Source organism: Sinocyclocheilus rhinocerous, unplaced genomic scaffold, assembly GCF_001515625.1.
Source record: "Sinocyclocheilus rhinocerous isolate Xijiao unplaced genomic scaffold, SAMN03320098_v1.1 scaffold576, whole genome shotgun sequence".
NCBI lineage: Eukaryota > Metazoa > Chordata > Actinopteri > Cypriniformes > Cyprinidae > Sinocyclocheilus > Sinocyclocheilus rhinocerous.
The window spans coordinates 2823563-2843423 of record NW_015662167.1 but is presented as its reverse complement, the minus strand read 5'-3'; the positions used below and the strand labels follow the sequence as shown (position 1 = coordinate 2843423).

The following is a 19861-nucleotide window of genomic DNA, read 5'->3' as shown; positions in this document are numbered from 1 at the left end:
CATTCAAGTCTGTAAAATGAACATTCTGAACGTTACCTTTGGCACACTGTCTTATTAACATCCTAATTCAACTTTGCCTTCATTAAGCAAGTTTCTTTATTAAACTAATAAATCCTGTTTATTTACGTGTGTGGATCATAATTTCATGAAAGAAACATCAATTCGATGGAGGTCATCTGATTCAGCAAGCGCTGCAAATAATAATTCTGATCATTCTGTTTCCTGCTGTAGTTTTAGTAGCCAAAGTGTTGCCCTGCAACCAACTCCAGTTTTTTAATAAGGCAAGATAACACAAAGTTTTAAAAGTACTTAGCATGTTTGCAAAGCAGAATAGTCTTTATAAGACTCTGTCTTGTCTTGTGTGTCTGGATCTTTTCATTCGGCCTGTTCTGGAGCTGCCTTGCAGCCATAATTATTACCAGAAGTGCATCAAACAAACTGAAGCTGCGTAAAAGGGTGCCCTTTTCCCTGCCTCATGTCCTGCTACGTCAGAAAGTATTTTTCCATGCATAAATCCACTAGAGAGTGTGATAAATGGTGTTTTATATTCTAATTGAAAGGTATGCCAGATATGAAGATGCATTTAGGTATGTGCTATTTTGTATAATTTGAGAACACTTTATTTTCAGAATGCTGCTGTGTCTACGAAGAAGTTCATCTCTGGTTTATTTTGTTTTAGGATGGCACTCTCTTTATGCTTTTACAGAAAATAAAAATACTTGTACAACTTGTCTTCAGAGATGATTTATGCTGTGTGGTAGCCTATCTGGGGTGAATATCAAGTATTTTTATTTATACTGGTGATTCATAGATCAAGACGTGTCAGGTGGAAAACAGAGGTAAATATATATGTACTACTTTTTAAGATCCTCTTACAGAGAATATAGATATAAATGTCTTCATGTTATTGCCCCTACATACTATATACCCTGGCAATCTGATTAAGTTTCACACACACTGATCATTTAATAACAGTAGGCTACTGGCTAAAAAGTCTTGGTCTTATAAGTTGTGGATCTTTTTCTCAAAAAAATACAAATAAAAAATGAGCAGATGATTTTATTTTATTGCATCTCCTTCAATATTTATTTGAATGGTTATATAGCTACACTGACACATGGCAGACTGTACACTCTTCTCCTGGATCTTAGCTCTGCTTTCAAGGCTGTTTGCACTTATAGTTTAACATACAATTTTACTCCAGTTTTGTTCATGACTCTGCTCAGTGAAATTCAGTGTTTGGTGATTGGTTGAATCAGTGAGTGTTTTTAATCCAGATGAGTAGCCTAGGTCTAGATATTAGTGTTTGAAAAAAAAATCTTATCTATACTTTCATCATAAGCAGCTTGTAACTTCGAGCAAGACTTTTTTTATAGCCAATTCAACAGCACCATCTGGTGGTTGGTGAATACACAGCAACTTCACTTTTAAAATGTTATCATATTTCTAATAACTATCGATCACAACTAATTATATTCTAATATAGTATATCACATATACATTTCTAATTATAGTAAACATTACATTTTACTATACTATGTATTCAACAATTATTAAATGAGTTACAGAAAACGTAAATAGCTACCTGGATCATGTGGATCTGTTTTCTTTCTCAAGATGTAAGTTTGTGCTAAATTTTCTCACAATTTCCATAGGCTGCTATTGTTGCCGTTGAGGCTAAATGCACAATCAATCAGTCAGTTAATATGAACTTTTCCATAAATATCCATATAGGCTATTCTACACTGTACAAAGCACTAATTGTTTTGGTGATTAAAATAAAATTTAATGATAATTTATATAATGATTTCTTCAAATAATTACATATTTCTTTTCAGAATACATATTTATTTAATTAGTTAGCTATTACATACATATTTTTATTTTATTTTATTTTATTTTATTTTATTTTATTTTATTTTATTTTATGTAATGTAATGTAATGTAGTGTAATGTAATGTAATGTAATGTAATATAATGTACCAACTCCCTCACATACCGAAGCTGAGAGGGAGGTCCTCCTCATCGTTAGTCCTGTACGCGTTCATCCGGGTCCTGGAGTCTCAGCCCAGACGCTGACCGCGGGTGTTCATTGCTATTAGCTATTAGCCGACTAGCCTTCAGCTTTCATTGAGGAGACAGTGAAGGTATGATAGAGCGTTTGTTTCAAAACAGTCCCTTCTTATTGCCAATGATACCGATTCGGTTTTATAGTGCATTTCTGTATTTTTCCTTACGTCCGATAAACTTTACAAGAAGTTTCCATTGCTTACTCTACTGCATTATTTAAGAGCGATATGTAAACTAGCTTGCTGGCTAATCTGTGAGGGACACTTATCCTAGCATGCTATCTGAATAGAGCCGAAATATATCACATGCTGTCCTCTGAAGATTTTAATAGTGTCGTGCATGTCAAAACATCTTGTGCAGTTTTTACTTGTTCAGAGGAACGTTATATTTGGGCGATAAATGTATTAGCAGGCTAGCCACTGGAGACCGCCATTTTTTATGAATCAAGCGAGGGAAATTTGAGCAACATACAAAGAGTTTGAGAGGACACACTAAAAGAGACTAAAGAATCCACCATTATAATGGTAAACAGTTGATATGACGGACTGTCTTTAATTTTTCTCTGTGTAAAATAACGTTTTGGAATCTTAATACATGTGGATGAGGAATCTTACTGTAAACTGTGAGCTAGATTACAGAAATCTATGTAACGTTAGATTATTTCAGGATATCTGGAGTTGCTTAGTACTACACCAGCCAGGATGTGTCAGTTATTTACAGACTTGGGTCCAAGTCTGAGGTGTGATTTTTTTAAAGTCAGTCAGTTTGACACTCAGCCATGAATTTAAGCTGCAAATGCAATCTGCATTCAACTACATATATATAGATATAGCGTTATAGATGTATAATTGTGTCTGCTGCTTTTCTGTATGGTGCCATGAGCTTTCAAAGAAGGAATGCAAGGTAAGTAAGGTTCCCATATTGAAAAACTGATTGTAAACTAAACTAATTCAGCACCACTTTTTTATTATTATTATTATTGAGTGCAATTAACTGATGGTCAGATGCAGATTGAGGAACTAGTAGCACATTCACTGGTGTCCTCAGAAACGTGCCCTGTCAAAGATGAATATGCAGCATGATTGGAGAACTTGCAGAACTGCCAGAATGTAAGTTAGGCTTGTGTGTTGCCAAATGCCAAGTGGGCAAATTTAATGGTTTCACTACCAGATCTTTGGAATGGATCTTTAACCACTTGCTTCCTGAATTTATTTTCTCTCATTACAATAACCAGCTCAGTTGTCAGTGTTTCCTGCACTTAGGGGATGTACTGCACCGCAACTGAATCTGCAGCCCATGGCACGAATATATACAATATTATATTGACAATAATATTCAAACTAGGGATGTTCATTTTGGTTATTTTTCCTACCCGACAACCGACGCTCGTTAACTGATTATTAACCGTTAACCGACGGTCATCATATCACATCACGCTCCTGCAGCTCTTCTGCGAGCAGAGAAAAACATAATAAAGCTAGGCTATATATGTATATAACGAATAAATAGGCCTATACGAGAAATATATTTTTACTTAAATAATAAATTAACAAAATGAAAGAAAACTGCAACAAGTAGCCTAGAATGCTGAGTTTCGGTTCATTTTTGTGCTGCACATAAGGAAACAGACGGCAGAAAATGGCATCCTATTTTTCTTTAGGCTTATTTTACAAAAGCACAAAGATTTGTTTTTATTGTGAATGTACACAAATAAAGGCAAACCTTTTACAATTCCGATTATCTTTAGGATTAAAAGGAGTAGCTGCTTCCACTGTTAGAAGGAAAAAATTCAAATGATTGCGCCGGCGCCGCATGCGCGCACACAGTTAAGCATTGCTACCTTGACAATGCAGCTTGTTCATTATCATAATAAAATACAGTCAGTCAAACATATGATATGTAGTAAAATCTGTGACCTTAAGCGTTATCACCGTACCGCCGTGATGTTAATCAAAACATTTTGTTTTACGTGGCTATTGGAACGCGAGTGAAGTAGGCTATATAATAAATAATAATTTGCCATTCAAATACATCACGAATACAGAAACATTTGCTTTTGTGTCGAATGAGAGACCCAACGTTGGTTTCAGTTTTGTTTTATACTAAATGAATTTGTTTTGGCTTGTCGTTTATATTGCTATAGCTTCTTATATTTTTAATTCTTGTTCTTTTCTAAATACTGTTAATTAAAAGGATTTGTTGTGGAGTGAGGGGAACTAAAATAGCCTAGCTATGTTTACAGTGTTTATTATAATGTTTGTAAACATTTCGTGTCGGCATTAGGCCTATTTCTGAATGAAATAATAAATTGCGACTTATAGGCGACGTATGTTTTTTTTTCTCTCTCTAAAAAACACGATTTTTTTTATACGCGTAGCGTATTTTAACCATGCAGCAAACCTTTTTAAATATTTTGATAAATTACTGAAAAAATAAATAAATAAATATGACTTTTTAAACCGTTTAACTGATTGTATTAATCGGTCAAAATTCTTACGGTCGGTTAACGGTTAACCAGTTAAAATGAACATCTCTAATTCAAACTTCTTATTGCGTTATTGTTGCTGACAGTATGCAAAAATGTCTGTACAGTGCAATATGCTGTCCAGTTTGTGAACAAATCACTCAACTGGGTAACAAACCAGTATTAAAAGATTGGTGGTCAGTGCCAAAGCAACATCATGAAGGGAACAATTTATTATATTTTTTTAACTATATTTATAACTGCACATATGTACTACAGCCCAACACTTAAGTTTGTATTATGAATGCATGTATATCATAACACATTTTATTAACTCAAATGCATTGCTTCATGAAAAATGATCAGAATGCATTTTGTAAAAACAGATGTAGTTGAGTTTGTTTCATTATCAGAACACATTTGGATAAAGGTAGCATTACATTACTTGATTACCAATGGATCCTCTGTAGTGAATGGGTGCCGTCAGAATGAGAGTTCAAACTGTTAACAGTTAATCAGTAATCCGCACGACTCCAGTCAATCAATTCATGTTTTGTGAAGCAGAAATATGCATGTTTGTAAGAAACGAATCCATCAAGGCATTTTTTTACTTTAAACTGTCGCTTCTGACGAAAAATATCAGGCCATAATGCATAATAACACTTCCTCCAGTGAAAAGGTCCACCCCCTGTTGTCCTCTCACGTCAAAACGCACCAAGATACTTGTTTTGGACTGTTTTCACTTATTAACAGTGATCACATATGCAGAGACATATGCATATTTTCAACCTTTTCACTGGAAAATGTAATATTATGGATAGAGAATTCATATTTTAGCCAAGAGCAATGGTTTGAAGTTAAAGCGGTCTTGATGGATTTATTACAAACATGCAGTTTGTGAATTACTTGCATTGCTGGAGGATTATTGTGATGTTTTTATCAGCTGTTTGGCCTCTCAATCTAATAGCACCCATTCACTGCAGAGGATCCATTGGTGAGTAAGTGATGTAATGCTAAATTTCTCCAAATCCGTTCTAATGAAGAAACTCATCTAGGGTTGTCGCGATTATTTATATATATATATATGTGTATATTTATGGCGGTAAAACCGCATACCGCGCTATTGAGCCACTCAAAAATTACCGCAAGGGAAATTCCCTCACCGCAACAGCCCTAAACTCATCTACATCTTGGATAGCCTGAGGGCGAGTACATTTTAAGCAAATTACAATTTTTGGGTGAACTATTCCTTTAAGTTACGAAACACGAAATTACATTTAGAATGATATGCATCTACAAGCTACCAACAAGATGGCTGAAAACCAGGCTTTACGTGCTTTGGTTTTCTCCTGCCTGCCTGCTGTTACTGACGACATCTATCCCAGAGCCAAACTGGGCCCAAGTCCGAATGTGGCGGCATTTAATCTTGACTGAGATGTTAGTATGTAGCCAAGTCACACACAATGTCAACATGGTTTCCTGGTGCCTGAGAGGGTGCCAGTAACTTGGCCAGCCCCTCCATTTTGCTGCATTACCCGTGCTGTCTGATTCAGTTCGAGGGAGCATTTTGTAGTCCCACAGCCGTCTGGTTAGAGTCTCTTTTTCCGTAATCTGTTTTTTTAACAGTAACTTCTAATGATGTGCGACGAGAGCAGCAACTATTTTGCATTTTGAACAGTTGGTTTGTTTTTTATTTCTAAACTTAATTCAATAACCTTTTTCTTGTCCACAGACTGACTGCATTTGGAAATATGGTAGATGCCGAGGCGAGAATCCTAACATGGCGGACAGAAAGGACTTCGGAAAACATCAGTTTGGTCACTTCTGTCACTATCCAGTTACATTACTTCATTTCCAGGTGGAAAGAAGGCGACATGTGCACCGTGGGATGAGGTAGTAGGTTGTATAGTTTTAGGGTCACACCCACACTGGGAGATAACTATACAGCCTACTGTCTTTCTCAAAGTGAAAACGGAGCTGCAGAGTATCATCCTACATTTCCTGATGTTTAATATCAGTGATGGCATTGTCACGGTATGTGCTGGCAAGCTGAAATGTTTTTGATTGTTAAAAGAGATGGCAATGCTTGTGCAGTGTGAGGTAGTAGATTGTATAGTTGTAGGGTAGTGATTTTATCCTGTGTAGAAGATAACTATACAATCTATTGCCTTCCCTGAGGGGCAGAAATACACACCAAATGAACACCTATTTATCTTAGATGAAATTTTTTTTTTTAAACTAAGCTTTAATTTTCCCTTGTGTCTTTTTCCACAAATACAATAAAAGTATTTGCAAATGTATCTGTGGTTTTCTTTGATTTAAATAATATTTATGATTAGTATTAAGGGCTTCCTGGTTTAATGCCTATTGATTAATAGAAATATTGTATGGTGCACAAGTGTAAAGAGGTTGTTCTTATCACCTCAGCATCATGCATTCATCCTGGAGATGGCGCTCTTGTATTGTCTAAATATTGAACACATGGCTGCATGTCCCCTGTATGAATGATCAACCACCAAGTTAGGATAAAAGAGTGTCTTTAATTTTGTATTAAGCATATGCTGGATTTCTCATATTTTGGTTGCTTATTATTCCACTATATTTTTATATCCCTGTAGTGTCAACTTGCCAAACTTTGCATGCATGAAGGATCTGTAGGTAATTGCTGTGTGGGTCTTTTTGGGATGGATTGTTGCTTAGCAACTAGAAGTTAAATTTGCAATATTTACATCTTCAGCCTCACTATCTTGTTTCAGATATACTTCTATTATACTTATATATTTATATTTAATCTGATTTTTTTTTAAAAATTGTCAGTAGTTGACCATTTAGGTGAAATGTTTCAAAACTTGAACTCCAAGTCTAAGTGGGTCTAATGTTTCATATTTGGACATGGCTTTTAAAAGGTTGCACAATTCAAATATACTGTACTTACTGATTTCACATGATTCATTTTTATTAAATGATCACTCTTAAAACCTATGACTGTCAGTGCTCCATTGATCTTATAAATCTAGTCATGGACAAAAATATGAACTGGTATGTCAAAGTTTAATTGCAGTATTATAGACAAAAATTTTACTAACAAATAACCAGGCACAATGATTTGGGTTTTCAGGGTCATTTCACTAAACAGGAACCATTTTCATTTCTGTCAGATAAACAAATTATTATAATTATTTAATATTCATATTAAGTAATAAAATACAAGTTAATAAATTGTGTTGGGCCTTCTCAAGCTAAACTTAAATATGTATATATAAGTTGGAATACAACTATATGCCTTTAGTAGTAGAGATGAGTTCATTTGGCCACTACTAACCTTACATCTACAAATATCTAGTTTTCATGATTATCAAAAGTCATGTTAAAATAGTTGACATTTTCAGATTGTGTCTGGCAACCCCAAAAAGTGAAAATGTAATAATAATAAAAAAGCCGCACTAAAGAATTCATTAAGTCTTTTAATTATTCTTTTCTAATTTAAGGACTTGTTCTTTATTTTAAAGATAAATGATGAAGGTAGCATGGTTTGTTGATGTGGAAAGGTAATATGAGCTACTGTTAAAGTCATTGCTTACACAAATTCTAATAAGGGATACTTTTCTTGGAATGACCTTTCAGTTATGAACATTTCATCTAACTTTCTATTTCATCTATTCATATGAATAAACCTTACAGTGTTTAAAAGTTTGTGTTTCATTTTGCTGTTTTAATATTTGCTGTCCTTGTTCTTGGTCCCGGAGTACACATGGTTCTTTGACATCTTTGTTTTGGAAGGTGGATAGGCTAGATGAACACATCTCTCACCTCGCAATTAAGGACTTGAGGTGGGTGAGGGGGAAATCTAAAGTCGAACAAGTTTTCTTTTCTCATGGGAGGAGCAAACGGGTGCAGGAAAATAGATAAAAGCTCTGTTTAAGAAGCTGGAGCCTGGAGTTACTGCGATATGAGCTACGCCAAAGAGCGCACAGAGAATATACCTTTCTTACTTAGATTTATCATGGTATTATAGCTATAGAGTATAGATACATATTGTAGTGACACGTCTGTCGCTTATTACTCGGCTGTTGTATCTCAAATCAGATTTTTACCTCCCTACACACCGTAGGCTACTTCTATGCAGGCGTGTTGTTTGGTTGAACGCGTGCTCGCGGTGTGTTTTGAAGTCATTAGTCGCGTTATCAACCTGCTACTCGGCTTCAGGAGCGCACAGACGTATAAAGGAATATCGGAAAGTTTAATTTCCTCCAGAACACACCTTGATAGATTTAACAGATAAAGGATCTGCTGGAAAGTGTGCTGTGAGTGTAAAACCGGGTAGTTAATCGAGACGCGTAAAAGTGACACAGAAGTTGTACATATGCAGAATAACATTAATCTCCGCACGTCCCAAAGGATATCAGCCCAGGTGTTCACGTCAAGTTTTCACGGAGTTTTGCATCCCTCCAAGGACTTGCTTTGCTTGTGATAAAGCCTCGCGTCCACCAATTAGGCTACCCATCAGGAGACTACTATCATTTCACAGTCTATTAACAAAGTACAGGTTGAACATGAGCAGGAAAACACGTCGCTGGATTTTTCACATTTTCCTCTGTTTGGGGATTATATATCTGAAGATTGGGTAAGTAGGGTAAAATGGAATGTGTTTATCTGTTTTGACTGGTAAAGTGTTTACTACTGCATTTATGCAAAAAGACAGTTTAGTTGTAAATAGGTCTATATTAATTAGCATTTAATTATTAAGGGAACAGTTTTACCGCCATTGTGACATTTTGATCACATTTGGTAAAATACTGTATATATATCAAGCAATAAATGCTTGTTCTGATCTACAAGACCAGTGGTTATTTTTTGTGTCTAAAATGTGATAATGCTTCACATTTATGAGTCATTTTATTTGTCCTGATTTATTCAATTATTTAAAAACAAAAAATGCAGTTCATGCAAAAATTATATTTTGAATTATGAATATGTTTTACATTTTTTAATTTAATTCTGGATTTTTTCGAGGTGCTTAAATGAAAAAAAATTATATTAGGCTACATATATTTTTTAAAGAAAACAATAGTTTTGCAGCACGAGATTATCTATTTTTTCTTCTTTTTCTGTTGTTTATTAATGAGAAGTCCCTAAGAACAATGTTTAAATATGCTATGTGTTATAATACATAAGACATTCATATATGTTTGTATCCCAAAGTGCTTTAGTGCTCAGTTTTGTTACCACATGTATACTGTGAATTATATTTTAGTCATGGCCCATTCCACTCAAACTGTATTTTAAATATTCAATATTTTCTTGCATAAACATTCCATTTTGTTTTAAACTTTACAGGGGCTTTTCCTCCGTGGTTGCGTTGGGAGCAAGTGTTATCTGTAACAAAATTCCTGGTTTGGCCCCTCGTCAAAGGACTATCTGTCAAAGCCGGCCCGACGCTATCATTGTCATTGGAGAAGGAGCGCAAATGGGAATCAATGAGTGTCAGTTTCAATTCAAAAATGGAAGGTGGAACTGCTCGGCCCTCGGGGAAAGAACTGTCTTTGGAAAAGAGTTGAAAGTGGGTATGTTACCAAATTATTACATTTATACTGTTACAGTATTCAGAAATGAATTGCTGATATTTTTAAACAAGTGGTCTTGTATTTTAGACATAGTTCTAACAAAAAAAAGTAAAGCACAAAGAAAGTTATTGACTAAATTACTTTCTTTCGAGCCCTGGAAAGAGTCAAAGCGCAAATAAAGCTGTTTTTACACTAAACTTGTGAATGAGGAGACGTTTAGATTTCTTTTCTTTTTTTTTGCTAAGAGACTGACTGACAATCTTTGTGCTATTTAACACTGAAATCGGAGGTCACTCTTAAACACCTGCTAGAACACTCTTACTTTAATACTTTTTAAAGCAAATATAATTTTTTTTTTCACAAACTTTGCATAGACTTATGTGTTTAGGAATGACACTATATTGTGTCCTGTTTCTGACATCTCATTTGAAATGATTTGTCATTTGATGTCAGGCGAATGTTTAGAGTCTCACACGCCACAGTAACAATGTTATGTAGGTTTCAGCTGCATGCATTCATGGAGCAAGTGCCAACGCGGCTGGATTTATAGCTCTCTCAACAGTCCACCCTCTCAAAAGAATTCTTTTTCTAGTCGTCCTGTCTTATCTGTAGATTTTAATGATTTGGCAGTCAGGGTTTTCACTTTACCACGGGTATAAGTTACAGTGGTTGAATAGTAGACCAAAAGAAAGTACAGTATTGTGAAGAAATGTAACAATATGTCACCTTAGAGAGACAAAGCATAAGTAATTAAGTGAGTTTTTCACTCGGGGTAATGTTATCCATTTTCCTAAGGCAAACTTAGGCCTGTTAAGGAGTCCTTCAGTGCTATTGAGCCTGCGACACATTGATGAATGGTGGTGTGAAGGACTTTGCTTTAGTTTCAGACCCTACTAGCAAATAGGAGGTGACATTATTGCGTGGTTTTTCCTGTGGCTGCAGGGAATTTCGATGCTCAAATATCCAAACTCTGCCGGAAAGAAACTTCTTTTTCTAAACTTTCTTCTCTTTCCTTTAGCCGCACACTTTTAGGATCCAGTCAGTGTTGCGATGGTGTGGTTGAGGCCCAGGGGAGAAGATTAGATCTGTAGAGACTTGTATCTATCGCTGAAGGTGAAGCTATATTTTATCCCTCTGCATCAAAGACAAGTGCCACCTGAAAAAAAAGCACAGGTTTTCGTCTCTTTCCATCTCATTCTGGAGCTGCACACACTCAGCCGTTTACACTTGAATGGCAGCCTGGATCTGTTGTGGGTGCTGATTATATTATTTAATACTGTCTGCTTGGACAGCTGCTATGGGTCTTGTGTTGTGTGCCCTCTCATCTAAGCGCCTCAGAGCTGACGCTGACCTAGAGTGACAGACCGTGGTCTCCATTTCTGAAGTGGCCCAACTGCTTTATTTACCCAGACTCTTTTTGTCTGTGGTCGGTATAGGGAGGATTAAATAAAGTGGACAACCGTTCAAACGGGATTGGTTTCAGTGGGTGTATGACCAGTCATGCTCATAGTAGCAGAAGTTAGAAGATGAACAGAGGTAGTTAATCCTGTGGGGAGGGGCTTGCGTACTCAAAAAAAAAAAGTTGTTGAGTAATGTGCAGTAATTTTCAGGGCCTGGTACCAAGGTCGACATTTGGCACACACGGCAATAGATTCCGCTTATAGGTGCACATTTTGCCGTCTCCACTACCCATGGACCCGTTCACCTTTTTATCATATATGTGAATGAAGTTCCGATTGAAATATAGCTTGCTGGAAATCAGCAGTTGGACAGATATGCGAAAGGCGTACCATCTTTGTGCTTGTGTTACTTTATGTTGCTTGAGCGCAACCCTCCTAAATCTTCTTTGACTTAACCACCCTCTGGTATGCTCAGAAATAGTTTTCCTTCAACAGCATTAATGCCTCAAGTCCAGACAAGTACATTGTATGAGGTTTATAAATTAACCTCTTGCATTTACAGTTTTGGCAAGAGGCATCTCGCACAGAATCATGCAATGCCACTGATTCAGATTTCTCTTGAAAATAAATGACACCCATGTCAAAACACACATGTTTTATGGAAGTCTTATCTGCTGTGTTTGTGTTCAGAATATCTTGATTTAAGTAAACATAGCTCGAGTGATATATAAAGACAAGGAGCATTCTACTCTGGTATTGATGAGAATTTTAAGATTTTGCGTCAATACAGTCTTCATTTTCCTTTCTTCAGGATACATCCCTACTCCTTTGGCGTCAAGCCCAAACAACTCATAAAAATCTCCACATAATTGATGCCCCAAACTGGCCTTTGTTAAATTGCATGGGCAGAGTTCCAAGATGTTTATCATCAGCAGGTCAACACATACCAAATGTTAATTTCAGGAAACCACTGAAGACTGTTGCTGCCGCTCTTGATCGCTTGAAGGTGAAAATTCCTGAATTGCTGAGCCGGTCTGTTAACAGTCTGACATATGTGTGTGTGCTTTTCACTTCTTGCCATGAAATGATCAAAAGATAGAAAATATATTAATTGTAATAACTCACGACATCAATCCTTATGAGGCCTATAACTTTTTTAAGTGTTTCTTCGGTTCAGGTGTGTAAATGATTCTTAGGACAGTCAATACAAAATGACTCATTAATCCAGAAAAGGATATGTACATTTCCGGGAATGTTAACATAACTGAGCAACAATGAATGCATCATATTTTTTAAGGGATTTTCCATGCAGTGCTAGGTCTCTTATTGTTTTAGCTTTTATATTTGGCGAATGCTTTTATCCAAGGCAACTTACATAGTGTGAAAATTGGAAGCTTGGAACTCTTGGAAAGTTATTTGTTGCTTGATGTCACCTTACAAAAAAGTCCCTGAAATAACTCTTCGCAGGACTTCAGACCTATCTTTGTCCTTATAAATGAAATACACCATTAACCTGGAAGTGCCCTGTTTAACAGTGGCAATCAATTATAGCAGTGCTCTGACCAGGGAGGCACTGCATGCCTGAGGAGTTCATCTCCACAGGGTGGATCCCTCGTTCTGACGGAAGCTGGGACAGTGGCCAGGCTAGAGTCTAAACACATACCCCCTATCTCTACCATTCTATTGTCTCTGAAATAAACCCTTGTCCTTTGTGCTTATTAAAGAGATGGACCGTTCCTTCCTTTGCTCATCTGTGTGCAAACAGTTATTTGTCTTTCTGTTTCCTCTCTATGACAACTGAAGGGCAATTATTTGTGTTTTGAGTAATCACAGGTATGTGATCCGTTTTTGTTTTGCCTATGTCGGGTCCTAGATCATTTTTATATCATGTTTTTCGCAGTAAGCCACCACACCATCTACCAGAGACTGCATACTGTTAATCAGTGTGAAGTGTGCATGATAAATGAACTACACTTGACTCAACTAACACATTTTCTTATTGCTATGAGTGTCAAGATATGTCAGGTATGTAGGTAACTGCCTCTGCTGGATCTTGTTGTCAGCAGTACTGACGGAGAATGTTCCTTTGAATCCAGGAAGTAAGGAAGCAGCCTTCACCTACGCCATTATCGCTGCCGGGGTCGCCCATGCCATCACAGCGGCCTGCACTCAGGGTACGCTGAGCGGCTGTGGTTGTGACAAGGAGAAGCAGGGCTTCTACAACCAAGAGGAGGGCTGGAAGTGGGGAGGATGTTCAGCTGATATTCGCTATGGTCTGAGCTTCTCAAAGGTGTTTATAGATGCACGGGAGATCAGGCAGAATGCCAGGACACTCATGAACCTTCATAACAATGAAGTGGGACGCAAGGTATGTGGCACAGTTTGCATGTTTTTTTAAGAAGTACCATGTCATGCATAAAAACATCATTTGGCCAGGATTGTCCAAACCTGCTCCTGGAGGGCAACTTTCCTGCAGGGTTTAGCTCCAACACACCTGCCTGGAAGGTTTTTAGTGATTCTCAAGACATTGGTTAGCTGGTCCAGGTTGTTTGATTGGGGCTAGAGCTAAACTCTGCTGGAACATGGCCCTCCAGGAGCAGGATTGGCAGGTGTTTCTTGTAAGTCCTACAGCAGGGGTTCTCAAATCTGGCACTTGAGGTCCATTTTCTTGAAGATTTTAGCTACAACCCTAATCAAACACACATGAACAAGCTAATCGAGGTCTTCAGGATCACTAGTTACAGGCAGGCAGGTTTGATCAAGGTTGGGGCTAAACCTTTGCAGGAAAGAGGACCTCAAGGGCCAAGGTTGAGAACCACTGCCCTTCAGGGCTGTTAAATGAATTTTTTCTGCTTTGGAGTGGGTAGTAGATTAACAATAACAAGGTGTAGCAAGGCAATGCAATGCATTTAGTTTTGGCATGCACTTGACCAGCTATTTGTGATTATGGCAAAACTCATTTTCATAATTGTGATACCATTTAAAAGAGACAGTGATTCACTAGTGGACTTGGGATCAGTCGGTAAGACAATAAAGGTACTACTGGATTTTATAGTCAAAGAAGACAAAAAGATTTCTTGTGTATTTGTAAAAATAACATTAAAATGCATACCCATAATGCCCAGGCAGTTTGACTGATCTTCATAAGCTATTCGTCATTCAGTGCCAATCTGAAGAGTGTGATGTTTCAGCACTCTGGACAGAGATTTTTTTTGTGCTTTAAAACTGTAATCCTGACCAGTAACCTTTTGTAACTTTTTTCATAAATCTCTTCTGGTATCTGGTGCCTCACATGCACCAATCCTCTCTTTATAGCAAGTATAATCAGTCCTGTGAATTGACAATTCATACAATTTTGCTCTTTTCATTGAGCAGTTCTCAATGAAATTAAGGTCATGGCATCAACATGCCAAACACATGATTGTGATTGGTTAATGGGAAAATGCAAGGGGTGTGGCCTCACTTAAGACACATGGATTTTTCCTTTGTAAACTTTTCCTCAGACTTACTGTTTATCAGGAATCAGTAGCATGAACATACTAAGCCCGATATGCATCCTAGATTGCAGACAATTGCCAAAAAGTCTCCTGAAAGTCTGAGAAAAAAAATAATTAAAATGCAAGGTAAAGCCTCTCCCACCCACAGCAAAAGTGAAAAAGAGTGAAAGGAAGAGAAAGAGAGGGAGAGAAAAGACACATTAACCAACCACACCAAAGATTACGCCGCCCTGAACAGGCAATCCACTTATGCCAATCAGACCCCTCGGATATCTTCCATATCTAAACAGGCACTCTGCTTCACTGAGTTCTGCTTACATTTGCCCATTCATTCATCTATTCTGAGCTAACCTATGTTTTTTCTGTGCATTTCTAAGCCTACAGCTAAGGTATGTGAAATGCATTAACATTTAACATTAGTTTGTATGCAAATTAACTACAGGACAAGAAATGATACAGCATCCCTCAGTTACACTGCAGCTCAAAATGTTTTGTTTTTACCTGTGAGGTTTTACGTGCGTAGGTGTAACAAGGGGAGGCACACAGGCACCTGAAAACTGACTCCTGAGCTTTATCAGTGTACACTACACACAGGCTGATTGTTGTAGGAACTCTGCGATCATCGTTCAGTCAGTGTTTATATCATATCCTGTGCAGATTCCGCTCTATTGCATATACAAGACAAGAGACTCCTACAGTCAACCTCTGATAGTTTGCCCCTTGCAACAATTTGTGGCGTGTGTTGTGTACACAAATGAAACTGTTTCCTACAAGTAGTCAGACAGCCTGTGAACACAAGCTGTTTTGCAGGCCTGCTCTCTACGCAGCGAGAGGAATGAGGTAGTCTAGCACTGTAAGTTTAACAATCCTTGCATTCTTCAAATCGGAATGTTAAAAAACCTTTGTCTCAACCTGTAAAACCATTCCCAGAAACTGTATGCCACCGAGGGTGATTTCACTAATCCCCACTGTATTGTTAGTCTATCCAGATCTTGGTTTGCTGGAATATGCCTTGTAGATGATGTGAATATATGCAAAATGTTTAAACATGGTTTTTGACCAAAACTACCACATACCTTTTCGTGAACAAGATCTTTTCCTTCCTCATACATTCTCCGCTTAGCATCAGTAATTCTATCTTTTGTAATGGATGATTGCACACTTCAAATTTGTCACCAGTTGGACTAAGTAAATCAACAATGAGTCATCAAACATTCTACTTTCATAATTACCTTAGGCTAAGATTCCTAAAAGGAACCTAGGTGCCTAAACAATCCCAAAGGTATTGACTTGTTGATTTTTCCTCCCACTTCAGGTCTTGGAGAAGAGCATGCGTTTAGAGTGTAAATGTCACGGTGTATCTGGATCCTGCACCACCAAGACTTGCTGGACCACTCTCCCAAAGTTCCGGCAGTTGGGTTACATCCTCAAGGAGAAGTATAACCACGCCGTACATGTGGAACCGGTCCGAGCCAGTCGGAACAAGAGACCTACATTTCTGAAGGTTAAAAAGCCTTACTCGTACCGGAAGCCCATGGACACGGATTTGGTGTACATCGAGAAGTCGCCCAACTATTGCGAGGCAGATCCCATGACGGGTAGCATGGGAACCCAGGGCAGGATCTGCAACAAGACTGCACAGCAGGCCAATGGCTGCGACCTCATGTGCTGCGGCCGAGGATATAACACACACCAGTACTCACGCGTGTGGCAGTGCAACTGCAAGTTTCTTTGGTGTTGCTACGTCAAGTGCAACACCTGTAGTGAACGGACAGAAGTGTACACGTGCAAGTGAAATATTTTTTGCTGGGGAATTGATACACACCTGTGACTAGTGCGGTAGAGGGTCTACAAGTGACGCAACTGGATGGCCACTGCTATGGGTTCCAGGTATTGAGAGGAAAGAGCCATTTGCACTGGAAATCGTGGGTCTGGTGGAGTCTAGACGGAGTAATTGTGTGCAATGCATGCAGCTTTGCTCCAGAGTTCTGATGAGGGCTTCAGTGTTGGTACCAGTAGACACCTTTCTGTTCCAGTACTGAGCAACAGAGCGAAGTAGCCTGCAAAGGCTTGATCTGTAGACCGTGAGAAAGATGTGGGGTGTGATTATTGAGGGTGTTCTGCTCAGTAGACAGCACAGAAGGTATTTCTGAGGAACTTTTTTGGCCTGAGTGATTGATGTAACAAATCTTACAACATAAAAAAAACTGTAAATGGACACAACAGTGATATTTAACTTTTTATTTAGAGAAAATGGCTAATGTTAATTTATTTCATAAGGAAACTACTGATTTTTCTCATTGTGTTTACTAACTTGGATTTAGCTCTTCTCCTGTTTAATATTGTGTGTTTTGGATAGAAATAAACTGACCAACTTTTACACTGTACATCATGTGCTTTAGCTTAGGGATGAACCAACGACAATGCACAATACAAAAACAAGTGCACTGCACTCAAGGTGTAATTACAAGTCTCTGAAAGAGGAGACTCTACTGTCTTTAATGTATCATTGTAAGGCTTTTTACTTCTATTTTCCCATCTCCTTAAGTGTCAACCCTTGCACATATATTCCTATGTACAATTACACAATGGAAGTGGGCATCGTGTTTGAAGGCTCATTCTCCTAAAGTGAATAACTCTTGTTTTTAACATTGGTCCACAAGAACATTTGTCTTAAAATTGGAATAGTCCAATTAAAATAAGCGAATTTAAATGGGATCTAAATTCTACCCACTTAAACTTTGAGACATCATTTGACACAAAGCTTTATGCTAATGAGGCCACAAGCTTCCCTCGCTTTTGGCTAATATTTGCTCTGTTGGAAAGAGGAAGAGAAAGAGAGAGAATCATTAATTAACTTTTCGAATGGAATAGCCTCAATACAGATGCCCCACCTGCTACTGATGTGGAATGTTGAGATCAGATAACCAGTTCTATTAATGTTATATATTATAGGTAATATAACACTTTTTGCTGCTAGTTTTGTTTTGTTCTGCAACTGTAGTTAGTACTAGTAGTATTTTGTGTGTTGTGACCAAATGTGGTTGTCCAGACAGATTGTCCCTGTGTTGACATATATTTTGTAAGAGATTATTTTTATATTTTATTTATTTTGTGTAAAGGAAAAACCCACTACCGATGTCCTTTAGATGGACAGAAATTAGAGAGATAAGCTAGAAACAGTCTGATTGTGTCACGGTACCAGCTTGAGCAGTTTATTGTAATCTACATCTCAATGAAGTATCACTCATGGTGATGTAGTTGCCAAGTACGTAATAATGAAATAAAAAAGACTGCATATAACAATACGATCATACTGGCGTTCGAACATGAAAACTTTCAAACGTAGCATTTTCATGACAAAGGTCCCGGATGTGGGATCAGTAAGGGAAACTGTTATTAAATAATCCTGGGGCAAAACTCTCTGGTACTGAGAAAAATTCATGATTGAGGGTTTTTACCAAAGAACATCTGAATTTGAGCTTGGCTTTTTGTCAAGAGCTTAAGAGCTGGATGGCCTTGATATAATAATTATTTTACAAGAATCTGTGATTTCAACAGATGTTTTGCCAAATTAATTGTACTTCATTATTGTGTCATCATGTTTCCAACAGTGTTAATAAATATTTCCTTGGCTTCTACCATTTTTTTAATTTTTTTATTTCCAACAGTTTCCCAGGCATACTTTTTATTTATTTTACAGGGTTAACTCTAGTTAGTCAAATAAAAACGACCTAAACTAAATGACCTGTTTGTCAGAATCATCACATTTCCCATACCATCTCTCAGCCTTACATCTTACAACCAAACAGAGTCATCACTAGGCTTGACAGTCCCTCAAATTAGTAAAGCAGTAGCAAGTGGCAAAACATACATTGCACTTAACTTATGGTCGACTACTGGTTCTGACATTTTTTACTACATGGATGACCGCAGGGCAGGGAGGAAGCTAACGAAAGTACTTGCATGTTAATGGTAGGGCTGGTGTAGAGCTTTAATTGATGAGTAGCAGCGAGGAGGGTGTCACAGCAATGGGCTGATAGAAGGGGGGTAAGAGGGGTGATGGATTACTCTGACATCTGCTTCATTCACTTCCCAGCGCCATCACCACAACAACGCCTCTGTGGCCCCCAAAAATGCTGTCCGGTCTCCCTGAGAAGCAGGCCTGCCCATTAGCGAAATGTTAACTATGCAAAATCCAGCTAACTTTTGGATGCTATTTATTTTGTCCCCCCCTAAAGGCGATAGGGATGGCAAAAAGAGAGGCTTTGCCATTGTGAAGGATGATGTCAAGAGGAATTTCAATCCAAAAGTTAGAAAAGATCTTAGCATCACCCCTTGAATAATCCCCACAAAACGCTCCTTTGAGAATCGGATGAAAACTCATCAATAGGCAGCAGCGTGAAAAGGCAGCTGGCCAAACAGCCTTGGTTAAAGTAACATCGACACTCAGTCACCATGAGCTGAATCACAATATTGTGTGGGTTTGAAAAACCTTTTGGATGTTACTCTCTTTGGCTCAGGCTCCTGCTTCTTTTCCACATTCTGAATGGCATGACGTCGGAGAGCTTAACACTTGTAGATGGAGGAAACAAGAAATGTTAGAAGAACAATTAAGGGGAGACAAATTCCACATCTAGTTGCCTCCGTTCGTTACGCCTTCGCTTTCCCTTCACAATGAAGCCATTTAATTAACAGAAACTCTCTGTGAAAACTTTAGTCTCAGAGTGGAGTTTTCTTGTCGTTGCGCCAACGTGTCGCCCCCCCATTATGTTATCATGCCTGCTTAATTTCAGATGTGCAGGGATCAAAATATCAACTTTTACCCAATGCGGTCGTGCTGCAGTTGAGCGTGTTAGCCACCTG

The 19861-nt window shown here is 37.9% G+C and overlaps 1 protein-coding gene across 1 annotated transcript; it reads left to right on the top strand.

Annotated features, from left to right (window-relative positions):
* Positions 1-8465: 8465 nt before the first annotated feature.
* LOC107727836 (protein Wnt-7a-like) lies at positions 8466-18626 on the top strand. Its single transcript, XM_016537850.1, has 4 exons — positions 8466-9158; positions 9872-10098; positions 13595-13866; positions 16311-18626. Exons 1-4 carry the CDS (start codon positions 9088-9090, stop codon positions 16788-16790), a joined length of 1050 nt encoding a protein of 349 aa, XP_016393336.1. The 5' UTR covers positions 8466-9087; the 3' UTR covers positions 16791-18626.
* The last annotated feature ends 1235 nt before the right edge of the window (positions 18627-19861 follow it).

Coding starts and splice junctions, on each gene's coding strand:
- LOC107727836 (XM_016537850.1), top strand. CDS start 9,088: ATGAGCAGGAAAACACGTCGCTGGATTTTTCACATTTTCCTCTGTTTG. Junction 9,159..9,871: donor ATTATATATCTGAAGATTGG/GTAAGTAGGGTA, acceptor TAAACTTTACAG/GGGCTTTTCCTCCGTGGTTG. Junction 10,099..13,594: donor TGGAAAAGAGTTGAAAGTGG/GTATGTTACCAA, acceptor CTTTGAATCCAG/GAAGTAAGGAAGCAGCCTTC.